Raw genomic sequence first — 21,718 nt, forward strand, 5'->3', positions numbered from 1 at the left:
CTCAATAAATAAATAATAATATAATAACCACCATGTGTTAACATTTACCCAGAGGCTAGGACTCAGCCAAATGCCTGGAATTATCTTAGTTAGTCCTCGCTTTTAGGGTGCCTCCCTTTAGGGCCATGCCTCCCTTTTAGGGTGGTAATCACACCCATTTTATAGATAAAGAAACTGAGTCTCAGAGAGGCTAAGTCACTCCCTGAAGGTCACACAGCTAGGAGCAGCAGAACTGGGATTTAGACCGAGGTCCATGACTTTAGATTCTATTTGCATAGCCATTGGCTAGGCTGTATGCCCAAACTGAGGAGGGATGGAACAATAAATACATATCATTTATGTAATTAGAGAAAAATTTCTCCATTTTAATAAAAAGACTAAAGATGATGAAGGGGGAAAAAAGCAACAGTGAATCAGGAAAGATTTTGAGAGTGGGCGAGTGGGTGTCTTTCAGAGCATCTAAGAAACAGGTTTTCACAGCCTTCCAGAACTATCTTCAGTTCCAGATTTATCCTGAGGCCAAATCAAGCATAAACAGGCTTATCTAAAGTACAAGGTTGGCCGGGCACAGTGGCTCATGCCTGTAATCCCAGCGCTTTGGGAGACTGAGGCGGGTGCATCACTTGAGGCCAGGAGTTTGAGACCAGCCTGGCCAACATGGCAAAACCCCGTCTCTACTAAAAATACAAAAATTAGCTGGGCGTGGCGGCGCATGCCTGTAATCCCAGCTACTCAGGAGGCTGAGGCACAAGAATCACTTGAACCTGGGAGGCGGAGGTGGCAGTGAGCCGAGATTGTGCCACTGCACCCCAGCCTGGGCGACAGAGTGAGACTCTGTCTCAAAAAAAAAAAAAAAAAAAAAAAAGGTACAAGGCTTACTTCAGTAGGACACTTAGATCAGGAATTTCAGGTCCTGCTACTTGGATATAATACAGATTCTGCCTTCCATTACAAACACTGGATAAAACAAGAAACAAACGTAATGTCCGGCTAAATGGAAGGAAAGGGCAATACCCAAGTGCCAGGGGCAAGGAAGAGACCGGGAACCAGCAGGGTTAGTGACAGATGCTGCTGAGGTGGCCCAGGTGTTAGAATGGTTTCAGGCTCCAACAGCTAAGGGTGGGGACTTCAAGTCCACTGAGTGACAGAAGAGGCCTTGGGTCTGCATGAACTGGAGCTGAGACCCCTCTAAAAATCTGAAATACAAAAGGCTGCCTCTGCACATCAGGTGGGTCAGAAAAAACGTTCCCCACTGGCCCAGAGAATAATAAGACAGCCATCTCTGCTAGGGAGATGGCAGGGGAAAGAGCAGGCTTCTGCAATGAATCCAAACTCCAAGACTGAGCCACACACTGGTGAAAAATCCAAGTCTCTGTGGGGCAGGAGACCCAAACCAAGGAGTTAATGTGAAAAGTGTTTTCAGACTGGTGAAAAGCTTGAGACACCTAGCACAAGAAATGCAAATGCACTGTGTAAGGCTCTTCTAAAACCCAGGGCACACAGGAATCCTGTGAGGTGGTAGGGGGAAGGGCCAAGGGGAGTTGGGAAAAAGCCCAAAGATGAGCTTATAATCAAAAAACCAAACCATACAAGCAAATGAACCACCATAAGGGAGAACAGCAGACACAATTAACAAAAGGAATAGCACTCCAAGAAGGCAAAACAGAAGAGACTATATAGTGGGCTTTAAATTATTACAAACAATGGAAGAACCATACCCTATGAAAAAGAGGTGAATTTGAAAACTATATAGCACTTATAAACTTTTTTTATAAGTCATTGCAATTTTTTGAAATTTAATAGGTTAAGGCAGCAAGGTTGTAATAGCTGAAGAGAGAATTAGTGAACTGGAAGATGGATCTAAGGAAATGACCCAGCTGAAATAAAAAGAAAATATGAAAGAAAGATTAAGAGGCATGCAGACGGAATGAGATGAACCAACATTTTTCTAATAGGAATTACTAACGAAGAAGATAAAGAGAAAGGGGAGAGATAATATTTTCATAATGGAAGATATGAACTTTCTTTAGAATCAAACAACATAAACCATTCCCAGGATAAATAAAAATAAATCCACACCCAGACATAGCATGTGCAAAACACCAATAACAAAAATTTTAAAACAGGGAAAAGGGAAAATAGGTTTCTACAAAGAAATGTCAATTAGACTAACAGCTGATTTCTCAACAGCAACAAGACCAAAAACGAATCGCTGAAAAAAAAAAAATCCAGCAACCTTACATTTTACACACAGCCAAATGTTCATTCATGCATGCCTGCAAAATAACAATATTTTCAAAGTTTACAACTCACAGAGCCTCACTGAAAAATCTACAGAAACATGCATTAAATAAGAAAACTATATCCATAAGGAAGAGTGGTTGCAAGAATTAATAGTGTCTGCATAGAATAATAATGAATATGTAGGTTCTTAAGTACTATGGAGTGATACAAATTAAAGTACATTAAGGTCCCCAATTATGAGCACAAGGGCAGAGATGGTGATTAAGTTTAGGCATGTCCAAGATAGCAGACATATAAAAAATGAAATGAATTACTAAAAAATGTTATAGCATGCCTTTTAAAAGGAGATACATAGCCAGCTCCTGAAGTGTTCCCAGTTGAAATGATTAGTAACTGCCAGTAACTCTCAAGCACTGAGGATGGGTCAAGAGCTTTGCCCAAATTCTAACTTAATCCTCGCAACATTCAGTGACACAGGTTCTATTTTTGCTGTCATTTTACAGATGAGGAAACTGAGGCTCAGGGAGGCAAAGTGCTTTGCCTAGACAGTAAGAGGCAATACCATGATATAAACCCATATCTATCTGCTGGAAAAGGACAGGTGGTGAGAAGCCACCTGTGTGCCATAGTGGGACTCTGGCTGAGGTCCTTGGGGAAATGCAGGCAAGGGCAAGACAGGGGACCCCCTTAGAACTACCAGGTGGGTGAGGCCTGCAAAGTGCTGGGTATTTGCTCAGGGTTCTCTGATCATTGGGATCCTGGCACAGGTGCTCAGGAGGAGCTTAGGGAACCCTCTTCCAACCTCAGCACCTGGGGCAAGCTGGCCTCTGCAGCCCACCTTTGGCCTCTACAGCCCCCCTTTGGGGACTGCTGTCTCCGGCCTGGCCACCTGCCCTCCTCCTGGAGGCACCTGGGCCCTGAGACCTCCACTAACCTGCCAGGGAGCAGTGCCAAGAACGGAAGGCTTGCTCCTGACAGAGTGCCGGTCTGCAAAGGTCACACCGCTGGGACGACAAAGAGCCTTTTTGTCCTAGTGCTCCATGGCCACCACCACCAGCGGAAATCACCCACTCGACCTTCTGGTTTTATAAATTAATAATTAAGCTGGAGCAGGCAACAGGAAGGCTGGCAGGACCAGGGGTGCCCAGGCCCTCACCCTGTACAGTCACACCAGCATGGACAAAAGAACAAAAGAGGCCCTGACTTTTCTTCCCAGAACCGTGAGCCCTTCTGAGCTGAAAACACCTCATTCCCTCAGCTCGAGATAACAGATCCTAAAGTGCTTTGCAAAGGGAAGAGCATCTTATCAACCCCCAGGTTATTCTGTTTGTCTTACTGGGCCGTATGGCATGTCTGAGCGTTGATTAAATTTCCACGATGCATTCTGGAGACCATTAACTCACAAAAAAATATCCTGCCAGGGTGGCGGTAGGGGAGGCAAGAAAGAAAGATGCAGCGGGGATCTAATTACCACCAATCTGCAGAGCGAGGACATCTTGGAGAGGACTGCCAGTGGCTTGCACAGAGAAAACACAAATTCTTCTGAAACAGACCTGAGCTACCCAGTGAGACCCTAGGAAACAGAGGGGGCGGCACCCTCCTGCCTCTTCCTCCCAGCCGTGGTCCCCACTCCCCTCCCACTGCCCACTACTGAGCTTGTTCTCCCTGGGGGCAGCCCACCTAGATTCCAGAACTTTCCACATCACCCAGAACCAATCCTATCTGCCTCAAGGTTCAGTTCTCCCCTTGCCGACTCGGTAAACAATGTGTGGAACTCTACTGACGAGGTTGTGGGGTAACAGCATGGCCTCCCCCAGATCACACAGATGTGCCGACTCTCAGAGTCTCAGTCCAGAGCATGTGGGGTTCTCGGCATGCGGGAGAGGCGGTTTCTCCCGGCACTGCACTTGGCAAATCCCACTAGAAGGCCTGGTTTTGAGTCTGGATTCCCTACCCAGCAACTAAGTGACCTTGGGCAGTCATTTCCTGTGTCCAAACCTCAGTTTGCCCATCTGTAAACTGGCAGCAATAGTCCCACCCTCAAAGGGCTTTTCGGCAGATCAGATGATTGACAAGTGCTCAAGAAAGAGCAGCTGTCGCCTCATTCACAGCTGGCTGCGTTTTTTAAGGAGCGGAACTGGTGGCTCAGAGAAGGACACAGCCTGGATGAGACATCTGAGCGAAGTGGCACAGGACGGCTCCAGCACCGAGCTCAGTGCACATGGAACGCCATCCTCCAGGGTCCCGCTTTGTGGCTGCGACAGATGGTGAGATGATGGGGCCCAGGTGAACAGAATGAAAAATACCAGCATGGGCTAGAGCAGGCAGGTGCCTTTGGTTGATCCCCAGCCCTGTGGGAAGCTTCCACAGCGGGCATTCTCCTGCAAGTTTCCCCTGTGAGCCCCCAGAGAGGAGGGCAGGGGAGGCCTGGAAGCCCCCATCCAGTCAAGGCAGAAAGGGTTCCAGAGGCTGGGGGGGTCCCATGAGCTGGACCACTTTGTGGATGACTCCAGGCCAGGGTCTCCCCCCGCCCCAGAGCTCAGCATACAGGACTGGTCCTTCCCCCGCGTTTCACGGACACATTCATTCCTCCTCTGCTGAGGAGCCACTGTCTGAGGAGGGAGCCTGAGGTGGGAGGATCACTTGAGCCTTGGAGTTAGAGGCTGCAGTGAACTGTGATTGCACCACTATGCTCCAGCCTGGGCAACAGAGCAGGGCCATCTCAAAAACAAATTAATTTTAAACAATCAATAAAAGTAATTGTTTGAATCATTTTCTTACTGAGGCATGATTTGCATACAATGGAAAACACTTCACTGTTCAGAGACCCTAATAAGGGCAGAGGGCCCTCCCCAGAGGCACTCAGACAATTCCACATCCTATTTCATGGGGTTCATGGACTCCCTGAAGATGCCAGGGGAAAAGCCACAACCTAGCCCAGAGGAAGAGAAAAGGCACGGGGGACTGGCTGGGTGACTGTTCAGCTTACCAAGCTTTGGCGGACGACAGAACAGTGTGGAGCTGGCTGGTCCACCCTGGCCCATCAGACCCTTCCTCCCGCTATGCTACAGTTGTTGGGGTGCTCCCCTGTCCCCCTCGAACCCCTGAGCTTCTGGAGGGCAGGGACAGCATCTGGTCCACCCTGGTAGCAGAATATGGCAATTGGTGAATGAGCCAAGGCCACGGTCTGGGGCCACTTAAAGACTTTAGAACCAAGAAGTATTACCCAGGGGTGAGAATGCAGTGGAGAAACCAGCGCCACCCCCACCAGCCACACTTGGCTACGCCAGTCCTCCCTGCCATCTCTAGCTCCTTCTCCAAATGAGATTAGACCAGGAATGGAATCCGACTCTCTTTTTTTCTTTGGAGACAGTCTCGCACTGTCACCCAAGCTGGAGTGCAGTGGCACCAACTCCTGGGCTCAGGCGAACTTCCTGCCTTGGCCTCCCAAAGTGCTGGGATTACAAGCATGAGCCACTGCACCAGCCTGCGACTCTACTTCTCATTATGATGCCTGTGGCCTTGGGCAGGCACCTCCTCTCTTGAGCCTCAATGTCTGCATCTGTAAAATGGGAAACCAACCGTGTTCCTGGGAGGATTCCATCAGCTACTGCGGATACGCTGCCTGGCTCAGCTGAACGTTTGGCAGATGCCACGCGCCCGAAAAACATTAGCTCTTACCATCATGAGGTCTGAACTCTAGGTCTGGAGATTTTTTTTTTTTTTTTTCCTTTTCCTTCTGGCAGCTTCTTGGCATCAACATAGACATGCCTGAAGAGCTGTTTTGGAGCCTGAAGGAAAAAACAGACCCTCCACCTTTCCCAGAATCCTCTGTCTTATTATTTCCTTTCCAACTCCAGGAGCAGACACGGATGGGGGGGACAGGAAGTGGGGCCACCTCCAGGCCAGCTCAAGGTGGTGAAGGACAACTGACTCAGGTGAATAATTCCCAAGAAGCCCTTCTCTCGGTCAGGGCCCACTTTGTACCTCGGTCCACACACCAGACACCACTTGGCTGCTGTCACCACGGGTGCGTGGGGAAGGTGAGCTCAATCACACCCCCGGGACGCCTTCGCTCGGGCTTTTCATATGAATCTTAACAATCTAGATGTGAGCTTTCTTGGCTCAGAAAACATTCCTGGGAATACTCGTTTCCGGTTTAAATCAATCAATGAGACTCTAACAGGCAGGGAGAAGGAAGGTGGGCACGCAGACCTGATGATGCCCTGTGTGGCGAGCTGCTGCTCAGGCGTATTTTTGGTGGGGCTGGGGAGATGCTGGGAGGGTTGGCAGCCGAGGACAGCTGGTGAGGGTGGCACTGGGTTTTCCAGTGGCTGCCTGTTCCTGAACAATACGCCTTGAGTTTTAAAGTTCCCGGGGACTGTGCCCCTTTAACGTGAGCCTCTTATGCTCTCACCAAACCACCAAGTGCATACAAAGGTGAACAAGACACGTTCTTTCTGCTCTAGGGAGCTCCAAGTTTCGAAGGGGTGGCAGGTGACAGAGTTGACAAGTATAACATGGTGTGATGCCTGCTATTGCGGGCTCCAGGAGCGCTAAGGATGGGTGTTTAACCCTTAAAGGTCGGATGGAGAGATGGCTTTCTGGATGGGAGCAGCAGGTAAGCCAACCCCTGAACAATAATGAGCATTCGTTTCATAAAGAGACAGGGTTAAGGCTGTGCGCGGTGGCTCACACCTGCAATCCCAGCACTTTGGGAGGCAGAGGCAGGCGGATCACTTAAGGTCAGGAGTTTCAGACCAGCCTGGCCGACATGGTGAAACCCTGTCTCTACTAAAAATACAAAAATTAGCCGAGCATGGTGGCGGGCACCTGTAATCCCAGCTACTCACGAGGCTGAGGCAGGAGAATTGCTTGAACCCAGGAGGCAGAGGTTTCAGTGAGCTGAGATCGCGCCACTGCACTCCAGCTTGGGCAACAAGAGTGAAAATTCATCTCAAAAAAAAAAAAGAGAGAGAGAGACAAGGTTAAGAGGAAAGGTTTGTGTTTGTTTTTTCTTGTTTTTGTTTTTTGTGAGATGGAGTTCACTCTGTCGCCCAGGCTGGAGTACAGTGGCATGATCTCAGCTCACCGCAACCTCCGCCACCCAGGTTCAAGTGATTCTCCTACCTCAGCCTCCCAAGTAGCTGGGATTACAGGCGTCTGCCACCACGCACAGCTAATTTTTGTAGTTTTAGTAGAGACAGGGTTTCACTATCTTGGCCAGGCGGGTCTTGAACTCCTGACCTCATGATCCACCTGCCTTGGCCTCCCAAAGTGCTGGGATTATAGGCGTGAGCCACCACGCCCGGCCTAGACCTTACCCTGGGTGGAGACAGAGAAAGGCTCCCATATGTAAACACCTAATTGTACACATCAAATGAAAACAGTGCTCCAGGCAGAGGAACAGCTTTTGTGCAAAGGCCTGAAGGTGAGAAAAAATACGGGCAGTCTTTTCCTATCCCTTCTTGGTTCCTAGAAATTCAAGTGGCAGCTACACACAGTGAAAGCATGCTGGCAGTAAGAAAGCAGTCTTGGGGCCAGGCATGGTGGCTCATGCCTGTAACTCCAGCGCTTTCAAGAGGCTGAAGTGGGAGGATCACTTTGAGGCCAGGAATTTGAGACTAGTCTGATCAACATGGCAAGACCCCTGTCTCTACAAAAAAATTTAAAATTAGCTGGTGTGGTGGCGCACACCTGCAGTCGTAGCTACTGGGAAGGCTGAGGTGGGAGGATCGCTGGAGCCCAGGAGTTCGAGGTTGCAGTGAGCTTGATCATGCCCCTTGCACTCCAGCCTGGGTGAGAGAGCAAGACCCTGCCTCAAAAACTAAAAATTAAAAAAAACTGTAAAAAAAGAAAGTAGACTTGGGGATACTATGATCTCCAACTCCTCCACTTAGCAGCTGTGGGACTGCAGGCAAGCTGGTTTACCTCTCTAAGCCTCAGTTTCCTCACCTGTAAAATGGCCCTAACACTGCCTTCCTGGGGGATCATTACTATAAAGAGTGTTATGCAGAGAGCACCAGTGTGGAGTGGAGCCTGATGCTCAGCAGGTGCTTGGGGAATTATGTTCATTATCACCAGCCTCAGCCTGACCTTCTGGTCCTTTCTGGATGGTGTTCTCAGAAAGGGACCAAGCTGATTCCTCCCCAGAAAGTCAGGGGTCATCTTGGTCCTCAGGGAGGCGGGGGAGTCAGCAGCCCTGTGGGCTCAGTCTGTCCTCTGGCCACCTTACCCTGAGGCTCTTCTCCCTTTTTCTCAGGGAAGATTCCCAAGGGAATGGCCTTGGAGGAAGGGCCCTGCCTGACCCACTGGGTCTCTGGGAGCTGACGTTCCCATGCCAAGCCAATTGCCTCGCATACATATGTACGTAACCTTATCAAATCCACACAATGACTTCAGGATCCAGGTGGGGGTACTGAGGCTCAGAGAAGTAAGATGACTTGCCCAAGGTCATGTAGCTCAGAGAGGTGGGACCAAGACTCAACTTTCAGCTATGGCTCGGAGCGACCAGGACATACAAGAGTGTTTAAAGCATGGTCAATAACAAACATATACATGTGTTTGGTCTAACTACTTCATGTATATTAACTCAATCCTTCCCAACAACTTCAAGGGAGGTATTATGACTATGCCCATTTTATAGTAGATAAAACTGAGGCTCAGAGAGCATAAGTGACTTGCCCAAGGTACCTGGCAAGGCCCTGAAGCCAGGCTCCTGCCACAGCCTGAGCCCTGACGACAGCTGTGTCCTCATCTCATGCATTCTTATTTACTGTTGCTGGCTTGTCCCTGCCACAGGGCCTCTGCATTCGACGTCCCCTCGGCCCGAGATGCCCTTTCCACTGATTTGCACACCCCTGGCTCATTCTTACTTGGACTTCTGTTCCATTATCACCTCCTCAGGGAGGACCTCCGGATCCACCCTAAAGCTCCATTCTCATGCCACCCTGCTATGCCTCGTTCACAGTTTAACACCTGTCGGGCGTTTTGTTTACTGTGTGTCCCCCTCCAGGAACAGCAGCCTCTCCGAGTCATCTCTAAATCCCCAGCCCCTGGTCTATAAATATTTGCTAAGTGGGCAAAAGTGACTGAATTACGCAGTCCCTTTCGGAGGACTGGGGGCAACTTTCCACCTACCTAAAGTTCCACCTGCCTACTCTAGTCTAACCTCAGAACCTCCTCTCCGACCCTCTCCATCTCCCTTGGGTTATGAAGTCTGAGCTCTGGGCAGCAAGAAGGGAAGCCGCTGCAGCTACATCTAGGAAGGTTACAGAGCAGGAACACAGCATCTGTCATCCCGGTGGGAGGCTGGACCCAGGAAACTGACAAGACTCCCAGCATGCTCTGCAGCCCCTCCTCCCTGTCAAACCCACAACCAGGCGGAATTCCCGAGTGCCCCGTGGGCTGCCGGAGAGCCCACCCTTCCAATGGGGATCCCAGCCACAGAGAATGCCCACCGACACCCATCCAGATTCAAAGCAGTGGGAGGCGAGGAGAGGGCACATGAGAAATAATAAAACCAGAGGAGACCCAAGCAAGTAAGAGCTAGAGGAATCCCTCCTTTCTCTCTCATATTCGGATTGAAGTGCATAAAACTTTTTGAGTAAGTAAAATATCCAACATAGTTCAAAATGAACATATAAAAACGTTTACGGAGAAAAAGCTCACTCTCCCTTCATCCCTTCCACTCCCCCCGCAACCCCCACGAAGCATCCATTCGTACTTTCTGGTGGATTCTTCCAGTCTGCAAATATAGCAATTACAAATGTATACTCTTGTGTTCCCCTCTTTTTACATTTTCTATTTCTTTTTACTTTGCAGCTCCAGCTCAAAGGATCCTTTTTTAAAAAACAGAAAAAAGGGTACCATATTATATATGCTGAGCCACACCTTTTACTTCTCTAGTTGGATATTTCTATATCTCTACACACACAGAGATACAGATATAGACGTATAAGTGCGTGCATACACACACCAGTTATTAATGGTTTTCTGCAATTTTCATCCAGTTCTCCTGGAAAGGGGTATTTAGATTGGGGGTCAAGAGGGATTGCTTTTCAGCTGACACACAAACAGCTGGGCCACCCTCTCTTGGTGATCAATACTGGACGCTGGTTCTCTGCACTTGAAGCAGGTGCCAGGAGCTAGCTCTTTCCCAAAATATCTGCAGCTCCCATTTCCTGAGCGTCTACCAGGTACTAGGAGAACTCTTACAACAGAGAAGGAAAGCTGAGAATCAGAGAGGTAAAGTGACTAGCCCAAGGTCACACAGCCAGGAAGTGCAGCTGGCAGGGTTCACAGCCGGTCTGTCGCTCGCCAAAGCCGGTTTGCCCACACACCTGGCCCCCGCGGTCTCCAGTCCACACCCTGGTCCACAGCCAGAGGCAGAACTAGCCATGTCGAGTTCAGGACCCAGGGCCTAGTCCCCAGCCCGGCTGAACTCGGGCAGACAAGCGCTTTCTCCGCCATTTCCCTGCGGGCAGCTCGGCCAGGCCTCCCAGGGCGCCCTGCCTCCGGGCCGATGCGGGGCGCGCAGCCTTTGCTGGTCCCGGGAGACTCAGCGAACTCAGGGGAGAACGCTGGGCTCCGGGCAAAGTGCTCTGCGGCCGCTGCCTCGCTAAAGTCTCCCAGCCACCCGCGGGGATAAGGCTGCCTGAACCCATTTTACAGATTCGAGGACGAAAGCAGGCGCCAGGCGCCGGCTCTCCCGACTAAGGTCACCCGGCCGGGGAGCGTCGGAGACCTGTTCCCACCCAGGTCCGCCGACTTCAAAACTTTCCGCTCTTGCGCTCACGAATGCAAACGACTCTCAGGTGTGGGGCGCGCGCGCCAGCGGGGGTGCCTGAGGGACTTGCCCGCCCGGCCTGAGGCACCTGCCCTGCGCTTGGGAAGCCTGGGCCCCGCTCCCTCCCCGGTCCGCAGTCCCCCGGCCAGGGAGTTCCCGGGCCAGTCCGAAGCTGAGCGGCTGCGGCACTGAGCATCGCCGCGGAGCTCCTCGCCGCAGCCCGCGAGGTGGCCAGCGGGGACCCATTTGAAAGAGGAGGAGACTGAGGCGCAGAGAGGGCCCGCCACTGGCCCAAGGTCACACAGCGCGGCGGCGGGCCGGGGTCCCCAACAGTGGCCGTTCGGAGGTCCCGCCCCGGTCCCCGCGCCGCCCCCCGCGGGTACTCACAGCCGGTCTTGCCCTCGAGCTCCCGCACCTCCTCAGACGCGGAGTGGGCAGCGCCCATGGTGCCCGCGGCGGGGGCCCCGGGGCGCGCGTCCCTCTCAGGCCCCGCACTGGCTTCGGCTGCGCAGCGGCGGGACTGGCCTCGGGTCCGGCCTCGGGTCGGGACGCCGGCGAAGGCTCGGAGCCGCGGGTTCCGCGTGGGGCCGGAGCGGGGCCTCATATAACGGCGGAGGGCGGCGCGCCGCGGTCCTAGCGCACGCCGGTTTCGCGCACTGCGCGGCTAGGGGAGCGCCCCGCCCCGGCCCGGAAACCGCCGGGAAGGGGACCCCGGAGCCCACCGCTCTGGGTTCCCCGTTCGTGCAGCAGTGGCCACGTACCTCGTCCCTTCCGCACCCCTGCTGGATCTGGAAGGAAGCAGGTGTGAGCAAATCTGGGGGCGTGGGTAGGAGGGGTGGGACCCCTGGGAGGTGCTATGCCCACTCCCAACCCATCCCACCTTACATCCTCCAGATCTTAGGAGGGAAACTCCACTGAGATAGTCAAGGAAGTCAGCGAGCATGAAATAGCTCTATGGAGAACAACAGTAATAATAATCCTATTTGAAAATGCACCATGCGCTTTGGTTTTTTCCAGGAAAGCCCCAGCACCTTCTGAGGTGAACACACCCACGTGGCGGCCCGTGTGGGCCCTGCACAGCCCGGTGGCTGAGAGGCACCTCAAACTGCAGGAGCGGGCTGGGCGCAGTGGCTCACGCCTGTAATCCCAGCACTTTGGGAGGCCAAGGCGGGCGGATCACTTGAGCTCATGAGTTCCAGACCAGCCTGGCCAACATGGTGAAACCCCGTCTCTACTAAAAACACAAAAATTAGCCAGGCGCGGTGGCACATGCCTGTAATCCCAGCTACTCCGGAGGCTGAGGCAGGAGAATCACTTGCACCTGGGAGGCAGAGGTTGCGGTGAGCTGAGATCTTGCCACTGCACTCCAGCCTGGGCGACAGAGCAAGACTGTCTCAAAAAACAAACAAACAAACAAAAAAACAACTGCAGAAGCGGGCCCAGGAGGCTGCATTTGGGACAAACTGCTGGAGAGAAGGCAATGCCGGTGGTCCCCATGCCCATTAGGGAAGTTCTGGGTTAAGATGGCTTGAGGGGTTGGCTCTCCATCCAGTTGGGGTGACTGGGGCCGATGCTGTTGCCTGTGTAATGTGATTCCTCCTCCTTAAAATAAGGATAAGTTAATGAGATGTCCACCAGAGGGCCTGGCGTGGACACAGCACATGGCCACAGAGGCTGGTGGGTGCTATGGAATCTTGTCCCCTGGAGAGGCACACAGCCAGGGCAGAACATCAAGGTCAAGGCTCTCCTGAAGGCTCTGCAGTGCTTAGTGACACCACCATCAATGACCGTCAGGTATCAGGTCTGTTCTGAACGTTAGGCTCGATGATAAATGTTGGGGAGGAAGGGGGACAGGGTAGGGGGCAGGAGTTTTTCGGTGCCCACAGAGGGGGCTTGGGTGGACCTACCTCCATCAGTTTCACAGGCTGCTGGGAAGGGGGCTGCTGAGAACTGCTGTTCATTCCTGCAGACTACAGGCTCAAGCCAAGGGTCACAGCCCTTTCCAGGGGCAGGAGGTGACTTTCAGAGCCCGAGGTAGAGGGTGGGAGTTGGTCCTAAAACCTCCTAGAGCAGCAACCCCTTCCTGGTTGCAAATCCAGCTTTTGGCCAGGTGCAGTGGCTCATGTCTGTAATCTCACCACTTTGGGAGGCTGAGACAGGAGTATTGAGCCCAGGAGTTTGAGACCAACCTGGGCAACATAGCAAGACCCCAGCTCTACCAACAATTAAAACTTTTTAAAAATGAGCTGGGCACAATGGTGTGCGCCTGAAGTCCCAGCTACTTGGGAGGATGAGGCAGAAGGATCGCTTGAGCTCAGGAGTTAGAGGCTGCAGTGAGCTCTGATTGCACCACTGCACTCCAGCCCAGGCAACAGAGCGAGACCCTGTCTCTAAAATGGAAAATCCAGCTTCCTCTTACACTGCCTGTCTGCACTCGTAGAGCCAAGGCAGCACCTGCAATCTGCATTTTAAAGCACTCTCCAGAGGGCAGTGCAAGACCTGATCAAGGTGGAAAGATGTTGGCTGTGGGTCATCAGCTGATCTGAGCCGGCAGGACAGCTGACCTAGGGACTGCATTTTGGTTTAAAGGATTCTGGAAACAGGCAGGCCTCTGGGATCAGGAAAAGGATCCCCAATACCCCTGGGAGTTCTGAGCCGCTGAGCCAGCCCATTACATACAGCTGCTGGGAGCAATTTTATTCCAACTTAAAATGTCAGTTCCTGGAATTTTATTATATTAAACTAGTCAAGGATTAAATGATGGAACTGTCTGATGTGGGGGATAGGAAGTGGCATTCTCTGGACATCAGCCCCTCCTGCTTGGCACAGTTGCTCCGGTGGGGACAAAAGCCCTGGGACAAGGAGAAGGGCACATGGCTTCACACTGTCCCTTGGTGATCTCAAGGAAGCCCCTGGTATCTAGGATGAAGGGAGTCTGTCCTACCCGATCACCTGTCTACCCTGACCCACTGACCGCTGTTAGCTACTAGACAAGCACTTGTACTTGTTCCTTTTGCCTGAAACTCTCTTCCACTCCCACTTCCTCTTCAGACCTCAGTGGAAACTCACATCCTCAGGGAGGCCTTCTCAGAGTCCTCATCCCCTCTCCTGGGTCCACAGCCAAACAAGCCACCACCACCAGTCAGCAGGGAGCTGGGAGGGGGGAAGTCTTGCTGAGGATGACAGAGGAGGATTTATTCCTAATAGCAGGGCTTGGAGAAGTAATCAGGAGATCCTTGGAGCAGCACGAAGGCAGAAAAAACCAAGGCACAATTTATGCATTCGTTCAATCATTTATTCATTGCACATTTATTGAGCACCTACTATGTTCAGGGCTCTTGCTAGGTCCTGGAGCCACAGCCAGGAATAAGATGCCACCTTCACTCCTGAGGAACTCCTGGTGGGGTGAGGAGACAGACACACGGGCAGTGACAAAGCAGATGGGTAAACAAGGGCTGACGTGATGGAGCCCACAGGGAGATGGAATGTTCAAACCAGAATGGGCCCCTGGAGAGACTCTGTCATCCCTAAAGCAGAGCTTCAGGAAGTCCAGGACTGTCCCCAACTGTGGTCCCGAAGGGATACAGCAAAGCCAAATTCTTGGTGGACAGATGTCTCTGTGGGGGCCCCTGCAGTGGCACCCACCATCTGCCTGGGCTCTGCCCTCCTCTGGCAATGATGCGCACACCGCAGGGCGCCCTCCACGCAAAGCCAGCCGCTGCCTGTTCCGGGACGTCATGGCTTTCATTCAAACCTACCAATGGCTCTGCAGGCGTCAACAAAGCAAGAAGCAAGAATGAGGTCTGCAGCTTTGCATGGGGTCTGGCCAGGGCTCATTGGATTTTTTGTCTAGAGCCCTGGAAGAGGGGCACCCCGTTGGGGGGCAAGCTTTATCCCCCCCAATAACACAGCATGACTTTTGGAGGACTGGGAAACACTTTAGTCACCAGGCAACTGCGTCTTTTCTCCCAGAGGGCCTCCTCCCGGGGGAGCTGATGAAAAGTGGTGGCCGCAGTTCATATAGCTGGTCCCTGTCAAGCCACAAAGAGCAGCTGAGCCCAGAGATGGCCGGGACGGTCTTCATTTGGCTCTCCCACCTTCCTGTCACGGAGGGCTATGAAACCATACTTGGGCAAGTTAACCTCTCTCATCCTCAGTTTCCCCATCTGCAAAGTGGCAATAACATTGTGAGGGTTAAATGCAGATTCATATATGTAAGGTGATTCATACATGTAAGGTGATTGTGAAGGTTAAATGCAGATTCATATATGTAAGGTGATTCATACATGTAAGGTGATTGTGAGGGTTAAATGCAGATTCATATATGTAAGGTGATTCATACATGTAAGGTGATTGTGAGGGTTAAATGCAGATTCATATATGTAAGGTGATTCATACATGTAAGGTGATTGTGAGGGTTAAATGCAGATTCATATATGTAAGGTGATTCATACATGTAAGGTGATTGTGAGGGTTAAATGCAGATTCATATATGTAAGGTGATTCATACATGTAAGGTGATTGTGAGGGTTAAATGCAGATTCATATATGTAAGGTGATTCATACATGTAAGGTGATTGTGAGGGTTAAATGCAGATTCATATATGTAAGGTGATTCACACATGTAAGGTGATTGTGAGGGTTAAATGCAGATTCATATATGTAAGGTGATTCATACATGTAAGGTGATTGTGAAGGTTAAATGCAGATTCATATATGTAACATTGTAAGGGTTAAATGCAGATTCATATACAGAAGGTGCTTAAAACTGCCTGACACCGTAAGTGCTAGCCAGTGGGGAGCTGGTAAACAAGTTCTCTGAAAAGGGCAGGAGGGGCAGAAGTCCTAATCTGTAGCAGTTGCCAATTTCTGTGTGTAAATACTCCTGCCATAGTCAATTTCAAGTTACTGATAATTTAACAATAGGCTTGCAAAATCCCTGAATTTTGTTTTTTAGATATGGGGTCTCACTATGTTGCTCAGGCTAGGGTCGAACTCCTGGGCTCAGAGGATCCTCCTGCCTCAGCTTTCCAGGTAGCTGCAAATACAGGCATGCGCCACCATGCCCGGCTTAAAATCCCTGAATATTTAACCATTTGCTCTTGCAAGCCAGTCAAGACCAGGAAACTAGTACCCAGTTGACTGTCATATGTTCGTTTATTTGTTCATGCATTCACTATTGAGTGCCAGGAGTTTGGACACTACAGTGAAGGAGACAGTCCCTGACCTCAGGGATCCCAAAGTCTGCAAGGAAAGAGATGTGAACAGAACATCATGGTATGCTAGCTGGTACCAGTCACTGCAGGGGCCCGGAGGAGAGGCACCCAGCACATCTGCATTTTATTGATAGAAAAACCAAGATGTTCCCAAAGGATTGTAAACCAGAATCAGAGCATAGACTCGAAGGTGTCTGAATAGCAGTTTCTGTAATTCACCTGCCCCTTCTAATGGTTTAGCTTGGGGTAACTCCCAAGGCATGGTAATGTTCTAGGAGTAACACAACATTTGTCTTAGCATTTGGGCCACTGACCAAGAGATTTATGGGGACTCCAAGTACCATTGAGCCCGCCTTTGCAAAAATTATAACAGAAAGTTATGACACCGAGAGTGAGCTGATCTCACCAACCCTCATCTTGCCTCTAACTTTCAAAATGCCCTTGGTCATTCCTGGACTTGAGCCGAGCTAACTTTGGGAGAAATTTAATTTATAGTTTAAATGAGAATAGCCCTTCCCCAAAACTAAGCCGCCTTCATAAAACTAATGAAAGGCTACCAGGTGGCCGGGCACAGTGGCTTAAGCTTGTAATCCCAGCACTTTGGGAGTCTGGGGTGGGAGGATCGTTTGAGCCAGGAGTTCAAGACTAGCCTGGGCAACTTAGTGAGACCCTGCCTCTACAAAAAAAAAAAAAAAAAAAAAAAAAAAAATTAGCAGTGCATGATGTCATGTGCCTTTGGTCCCAGCTACTCAGGAGGCTGAAGTGGGAGGATCACTTGAGCCCAGGAGTTTTAAGCTGCAGTGAGCCACGATCACACCACTGCATTCCTGCCTGGGGGACAGAGTAAGAACCTGTCTCTTAAAAAAAAAATGAAAAGAAAAGAAAGGCCACCAGGTTAGGAAGATGAGAGGGGCCTAAATTTCACTAAGACGCAGGCATAGTTAAATGACAACCAGCCATTATTCCAGAGGATACAAGATTTGCAACTGTCCCAATTCACTATTGTGGAACCTAAGATTGGCCTTTTGAGATGTCTTTACCTGCATTTCTGATGACCGGATGGCCCCACCCAGACCTTCAACTCTTGGCTCAGCCGGTCCTGGGGAGCCCGCCCAGAAGCGGACTCGGTGCACAAGGACCAATTTCCACAACCCTGTGATTGCATCCCCAACCAATCAGCAGCCCCCATTCCCCAGCCCCCTGCCCACCAAAGTATCCTTTAAAAACCCTAGGCTCCAAATTTTCAGATTGATTTGATTTGAGACAGGGGTGGCCAACCTTGTGTCAATTAAGCTCTTTCTTTATTGCAATGCCGTCGTCTCAGTGAATTGGTTTTGTCTGTGCAGTGGGCAGGAGGAACTCATCAGGTGATTACATCATCTTGCTTGGCCTCTTAGTGAAGACCGCACCTAAACCACATCAAACAAGCAATGTGTGGTGAAGCTCTCATAAAGTAGGTCCAGGGAGAGGGAGACCGCACAGGTGGCCTGCGTCAGTGATTTGGCTCTGACACAGACGCTTTTTCTCATAAGATCATTCAGGCTCCTTAGGCTGGTTTCATGTGTCGTGGCCTCTTGGTTTTCGTGTCAATGGGATCAGAAATTCATCCGCAATTTGCATTTTGAAATGAAAGTTATCGTTTTGATTTTCTTTTGAAAAATCTTTTTTCCCCTGAGGCACCCTGATCTTCCCCCATAGCCGTGGGCATGCTATAGGAGATCGATTCAGATCTGAGTTGAATCCTGGCTCTGCCCACTCCCTGGCTGTGTACCATTGGGTTGGTTATATTGCAAGTCCAAACCTCAATGTCTTCAGCGGTATAAGAGGCCCCACAATCCCATCTTTGAAGAGTCGGAACAAGGGTGAAATGGCTGGCATAGAGCACACCCTTCCCAACTGTCTGTTCCTTTTTTTTTGGCGGGGCTGGGGGGTAGTTGGACATCAAGGACTTTATAGCCAGACTGACTCTCCTGTCTCTTCTAGCCTCCCGTCTCTCCCGGTCCCGTGACTCCCAGTGAGACACACCAGTGAAATTCAGACTCGAATCTCTGTCCAGCTCCCAGTTCTTACAGAGTCAGATTTGGTCTTGGGAGAATGATCGCAGCAAGGGGGCTTTAGAATGGTTCCTTCTCTTCATTCTCTGAGAGCTTTAAACTCAACCTTGAGTTAGAAAATCACCCCTGGCCCCTTCCTGGGTGGCAGAATCACTGCTGTCACCAGCATCATTGCTTCAGCCCATGGCTGGAGCTGAGTGGCCCAGACCTCAGAGGGACGCTGCCCTATAGGAGGGCAGGCTGGCTGCCTAAAAATAGGAGAAGGAGACTGGGTTTTTGGGGAGGGCAGCTTAAGCTTGTTTTTCTATTATTTATATAATTATAAATAGTGACCAATTACCAGAACTTGCAGGGGGCAGATGGAATGTTGTCCCTGGATGGGCTTCAAACTCTGCATTGTTGTCCAAGAAACAAAGTTACCAACCAGAAAGAGGTGGCAAGGGCCCCAAATCTATTTTCACTTCACCATCACTTTACATCGAGCCTGGTGGGGGAGGCTGGGCAGGGGCCGGGGGGTGGGAGCTGTCGAAGAAGACAGGAATAATCAGCATTTGGAAGACTCTGCTAGGACCTCTTCTCAGGTAGAAATGCAACAGCCCTGGGTAGAGATGCTTTTATTTATTCATCGTTTGTGATTTGGAGAGAGGCATCCTACACTATTAGAGAGGACTGTGTGGTAGGCAGAATGTGGCCCCCAAAGACGCCCACGTCCTAATCCCTGGAACGGGTGAATATGTTAGGTTACATGGCAAGAGGGAATTAAAGGAGCAGATGGAATGAAGGTTGCTAATCAGCTGACCCTGAGATGGGGGAGATTACCCTGGATTATCTGGGTGGGCCCAATATAATCACAAGAGTCCTTATATGTGAAAGAGGAAGGCAGGCTGGGCTCGGTGACTCGTGCCTGTAATCCCAACACTTTTCGGGGCTGAGAAGGGCAGAAGGCTTGAGTCCAGAAGTTCGAGACCAACCTGGGCAACATGGTGAAACCCCATACGTACAAAAAATTCAAAACAATTAGCCAGGTATTGGTATTGCATGCCTGTCGTCCCAGCTACTCAGGAGCCTGAGGTGGGAGGATCACCTAAGTCTGGGAGGCGGAGGCTGCAGTAAGCCATAATCATGCCACTGCACTCCAGCCTGGGTGACACAGTGAGATCCTGGCTCAAACCAAAACCAAACCAAACCAAATCAAAGAGGAAGGCAGGAGGGTCAGAGTCAAGAGTGACATGATATGAGAAAGACTCAATCGGCCATTGCTGTTTGAAGATGGAGGAAGGGCACCAAGGAAGCTAGGCGGGCTCTAAACTGGAAAATACAAGAAAACACATTCTCCTCTGGAGCCTCTGGAAGGAACACAGCCCCACTGACACCTTGATCTTAACCCAGCAAGACCCATTTTGGACTTCTGACCTCCAGAACCATAAGATCATCAATTTTTTTTTTGAGACAGAATCTCGCTGTTCCCCAGGCTGGAGTGCAATGGTGCAATCTTGGCTTGCTGCAACCTCTGCCTCCCAGGCTCAAGCGATTCTCCTGCCTCAGCCTCCCAAGTAGCTGGGATTACAGGCAGGTGGCACCGTGCCCAGCTTATTTTTGTATTTTTAGTAGAGGCAGGGTTTCACCATGTTGCCCAGGCTGGTCTTGAACTCCTGACCTCAGGTGATCCACCTGCCTCAGCCTCCCAAAGTGCTGAGATTACAGGCGTGAGCTTTTGTTTATATAAGCCACTGAGTTGGTATAATAATTTGTTGCAGCAGCAACAGGAAATAAATACACACACTGGGTTTGCACTTGGAAAAATACAGTGCCAAGGAGACAGCGTTGACCAGACTGTCTTCCTACAGGGATGATTTTTCTTTTTTCTTGAGGCAGGGTCTCGCTCTGTTGCCCTGGCTGGAGTGCAGTGGCATGATCACAGCTCCCTGCAGCCTCAAACTCCTGGGCTCAAGCGATCCTCCTGCCCCAGCCTGCTGAGTAGCTGGGATTACAGGCACACACCACCAAGCCTGGCTAAGTTTTAAATATTTTGTAGAGACAGGGCCTCGCTATGTTACCCAGGCTGGTTTTGAACTCCTGGTCTCAAGCAGACTGCCTCAGCCTCCCAAAGTACTGGGATTACAGGCATGAGCCATTGGCCCAGCCCTAAAAGGATGATTTAAGTTCTGTGTGAGTACAATCACCTTGGTTCTTATTTAAATTCAGATTCTGAGGTCCAGGTGTTCTATCTCAGGAGGCCCAGGAATGCATTTTTTACTTCTTGTATTTTTATTGATATATCATAGTAGCAAATATTTTGGGGGCATGTGATATTTTGATATATGTATACGATGTGTCATGATCAATCAAGTTAATTGGGATGTGCGTCACCTCATTTTTTCTTTGTACTGGGAACAATTTTTCTCTTCTAGCTATTTTGAAATATAAATTACTGTTAACTATAATTATAATTCCCTACTTACTATCAGATTCCCTACTATCAAATACTGGAACTTATTGCTTCTATCAAACTGTAATTCTGGACCCATTACAGGAATGCTTTTATTTTTTTTGAGACGGAGTCTCACTCTGTTGCCCAGGCTGGTGTGATCTCAGCTCACTGCAACCTCCACCTCCCAGGTTCAAACGATTCTCCTGCCTCAGCCTCCTGAGTAGCTGAGATTACAGGCACGCGCCACCATGTGCCTGTATTTTTAGTAGAGACAGGGTTTCTCCATGTTTGCCAGGCTGGATTCAAACCCCTGACCTCAGGTGATCCGCCTGCCACGGCCTCTCATCTCAAAGTGCCAGTATTACAGGTGTGAGCCACCGAGCCCGGCTTTTTTTTTTAAGATGAGATCTCACTCTGTTGCCCAGGCTGGAGTGCGGTGGTACAAACATGGCTCACTGCATCCCCAACCTCCTGAACAACTAGGACTAGAAGCGCACCACCACGTCTGGCTAGTTTTTTAATTATGTGTAGAGACGAAAGCTCACTATGCTGCCCAGGCTGCTTAAACTCCTGGGCTCAAGCAATCCTCCTGCTTTGGCCTCCCAAAATGTTAGGATTACAGGTGTGAGTCACTGTGCCCAGCCAGGAGTGCATTTTAAATGAGAACTCCAGATGATTTTGATGGAGATGGTCTTGTGTGTTTTGTAATGGCTTTGAGATATTATCCACATACGACGCCTGCATTTAAAGTGCACAATTCAATGATTTTTCATATCTTCAGAGTTGTGCAGCCATCACTACAATCAATTTTAGAACATTTTTGTCAGCCCCAAAAGAAACCCCATACTCCCTGTCACCCCTCAATTCCCCCATCCTCTCCGGGTTCTGGCAACCACTAATCTCTTCTGTCTCTGTGGATTTGCCTATTCTGGACATTACATATAAACGGAATCGTATGATATGTGGCCGTCTGTGTCTGGCTTCT

At 50.3% G+C, this 21,718-nt stretch overlaps 1 protein-coding gene across 5 annotated transcripts in view; it reads right to left on the reverse strand.

The window, feature by feature from the left end:
- TESC (tescalcin) overlaps positions 1 to 11,789 on the reverse strand; it is a 60,770-nt gene extending 48,981 nt beyond the window's left edge. For 3 of the 5 annotated variants that reach the window (XR_609572.4, XM_055096232.2, XM_055096233.2), the window contains exon 1: positions 11,420 to 11,789. Coding sequence is in view for 4 of the 5 variants with exons in the window: in XM_055096232.2 (XP_054952207.1) it covers positions 11,420 to 11,636 (217 nt within the window). In the remaining variant the exon portion in view is untranslated. The remainder of the gene's footprint in view (positions 1 to 11,419) is intronic. The other 2 variants (XM_003832419.6, XM_003832418.4) reach the window with 2 other exon arrangements.
- Positions 11,790 to 21,718: the final 9,929 nt, after the last annotated feature.

The sequence above is a fragment of the Pan paniscus genome, chromosome 10 (assembly GCF_029289425.2).
Source record: "Pan paniscus chromosome 10, NHGRI_mPanPan1-v2.0_pri, whole genome shotgun sequence".
Classification (NCBI taxonomy): domain Eukaryota; kingdom Metazoa; phylum Chordata; class Mammalia; order Primates; family Hominidae; genus Pan; species Pan paniscus.